Raw genomic sequence first — 2,830 nt, 5'->3', positions numbered from 1 at the left:
TCGTCCATTTAGTGAGTTGGTAGATTTGAGGAATAAAGATAATATACAATTTTTCGTAATCATTTTGAACGAAAAATTGTTGTCATTATGCTCCCTTTAGTCCTTATAAGTATAGTATTAAACTTGCTCTAAACCATTAGAAGTTTTAATATTATCTTTGTAATATTAATAAAATATAGAAAAAATGCATTCAAAATCACTAACAATTAATAACAGCATGGAAATAAAAAAATATAAATAAAATCTTACTAATTGGTATTCAAAATATTTAGGTATCACACTTAATAATTATAAACAGACATATATTTCAGTTTATTTCATTTTTTGAAACAATAGTATGGCTCAATTTGCAAATGGTATCCTCTCTAGGCACAGTTTGTTAACGAAAAGTGAAACAACGCCTTCACTGAACTAAATATATTTAACTTTAAAATAATTACAAAAGTTACACTCAAAATATAATCAAAATAACTCCGTCCGACTATTCAAGTTTACACTTCGAATTACGAAAACGTAGTGGCGCTCCGACGACTGCGTAGCTTCTTTTATTAACTCGCCCGAGCGCCGCAGTGGCGCCATCTACGACGAGTCACGCCATCTACGCCGGGTGGCGCCATCTACAGCGAGTTACGACAACTTCCGGCTGCGTCTTGATTTTTCGGCGGCAATGACGTCACTTCCCACCGGATATCGCAATAAATAATTGCGATTGCCAACACGGCCATTCTGCGCGGTGCCTGCCCCAGGCACTTCAGGTCTAGATAAAATGCTGAAGCAAAATTGAATATTAGAATATATTATTTTAATTACATTAAGGTTATGCGGTCAACTTGTCAATTATTGCTGACTTACACATTACCAATCTCATGCACATGCATTTATTTAGACTGCTCGCACTTAAAGGGACTTTACCACATTTAAGAGACCAAGTCAGTCTTTTCCCGCTAATCACAGAGCTACTTGCACTCAAAGGGACATATGCCACACTTGAGCGTACCAAGTTCGCTCCAGATCTTATTTGTGAATCTCGCATGTGAAAAATTACCAACAATGTGTAAGTCACCAATCTAAAGCATTTTATCTTGACCCGCAACCTTAATTTATATTGTGAATACGAATCAATCAAGTTACAAAATGTAAATAAATTTCATTATTGTGTAAATAATAATAATGTATTATGTAAAACCTTCTTTCAAATAAATAAATGTGTATATAAACTGTTTTTTTTTAAATGGCCTCGCTTACCACAATAAGCGCATTTATTGAGCTCACATTGATTCCTCCTATGATTTCCACCGCATAAGTAACATTTAATAGGTTTACGATTCTGCATTTGACCCGAATCCTGTTTACTAGGGGGCATATTACTATTATTCGCATGCTGACCCGATATACTCGCGGAAGGCAAAGACGGTGATGTAGGAATGGGTGTTTGTGTCGTAGGTAAGTGACTATTTATTTTATTAGAGCTATCGCGTGCATTTACACTCGTTTGTTTTGGTGTTTTACTTTTATAAGTGCGCCCATGTAAAAAGCTAGCTAGACTATCGCAAGTAACGAAATTACTCGCTTCAATCGACGCTCCTATATTACTATCACCTATATTTCCAATAATTATGGAAATTATGTCCTGTTCCGAGAATTCTAATGAGAGGCGATCAATCTTGCACTTTTGGTCAAAATAAAATTCATAAAGAGATTGATTTTCGGTTGGTTTTTTATCTATTATCTCTTTCAATAGTTCAAACATGTTACGACGGATTTGGAAACTTGAGGCTAATTTCCTTTTCCAATCCTTCCATTTCCATGAAGGCCACTGATTTTCAGTCCGTAATAATGAATCATACCAAACTTTTGAAGAGCCTTTCAATTTATTCAAAGCCTGATAACGGATCATCTCATCAGACCACGCAAACGTTTGAGAGTAAGAATGTATAATACCAAGCCAAGCATTAATATCATCTTTTAAAGGGTCAAATTCGGGAATTATGTTGTTCAAAGTAAAATTATTCGAGCTTACTTTTAAGGCATCAGCTTTATGTGATAACCTTTTCCTTTGTTTCGGTGGAGGTGACGGCGTCCTGGCGCTGCTCGAACTGCTCCGACTTGAACTCGAACTGCTCGAACTCGAACTTGAACTCGAGCGAGCCCTTTTTCTTGACGGCCGTTTTTTCTCCTTACTTCGTTTCCCCATGATGCGTGGGTTACTGGTCTCACTTCGGATGTTAACGAAAAGTGAAACAACGCCTTCACTGAACTAAATATATTTAACTTTAAAATAATTACAAAAGTTACACTCAAAATATAATCAAAATAACTCCGTCCGACTATTCAAGTTTACACTTCGAATTACGAAAACGTAGTGGCGCTCCGACGACTGCGTAGCTTCTTTTATTAACTCGCCCGAGCGCCGCAGTGGCGCCATCTACGACGAGTCACGCCATCTACGCCGGGTGGCGCCATCTACAGCGAGTTACGACAACTTCCGGCTGCGTCTTGATTTTTCGGCGGCAATGACGTCACTTCCCACCGGATATCGCAATAAATAATTGCGATTGCCAACAAGTTTGCTTTTTATATTATTTACAACGTCTGTATTTAGAAAATAGTCGTGATAATGTGGACGCAAATTGGTTATCACTAGGGTAAGCTACATTAAGAGCGTGTATTAGCGTCCAGGAAAAAGCCTAAGTACTGAAAAAAAAACTTTGTGTTCGATACGTCATGTAAATAACGTTTTACGTGATATAAAACATGCATTGTTTTGTATATTTTAATATCTTAGACCCAGTTAGACCAGACCGCGATCACTTCTGACGCAAAGTGGAAA

The 2,830-nt window shown here is 37.2% G+C and overlaps 1 protein-coding gene across 1 annotated transcript; it reads right to left on the bottom strand.

Annotated features, from left to right (window-relative positions):
- Positions 1-379: 379 nt before the first annotated feature.
- LOC114352349 (putative uncharacterized protein DDB_G0271974) lies at positions 380-2,554 on the bottom strand. Its single transcript, XM_028303934.1, has 2 exons — positions 2,049-2,554; positions 380-769 (listed from the first exon to the last, which is right to left on the bottom strand). The coding sequence occupies exons 1-2, from the start codon at positions 2,192-2,194 to the stop codon at positions 628-630; spliced, it is 288 nt and encodes a 95-aa protein (XP_028159735.1). The 5' UTR covers positions 2,195-2,554; the 3' UTR covers positions 380-627.
- Between the last annotated feature and the right edge of the window lie 276 nt (positions 2,555-2,830).

The sequence above is a fragment of the Ostrinia furnacalis genome, unplaced genomic scaffold, assembly GCF_004193835.3.
Source record: "Ostrinia furnacalis isolate ACB-3 unplaced genomic scaffold, ASM419383v2 OfSCF1331, whole genome shotgun sequence".
NCBI lineage: Eukaryota > Metazoa > Arthropoda > Insecta > Lepidoptera > Crambidae > Ostrinia > Ostrinia furnacalis.
Note: the sequence above shows the minus strand (reverse complement) of the source record. Positions and strands in the feature narration are given on the sequence as shown.

Excerpts from the sequence above, each read along its gene's own strand:
- LOC114352349 (XM_028303934.1), bottom strand. The coding sequence starts at position 2,194 with ATGGGGAAACGAAGTAAGGAGAAAAAACGGCCGTCAAGAAAAAGGGCT. Across the intron at positions 770-2,048 it reads CCACCGAAACAAAGGAAAAG|CATTTTATCTAGACCTGAAG; the intron begins GTTATCACATAA and ends ATTTTGCTTCAG.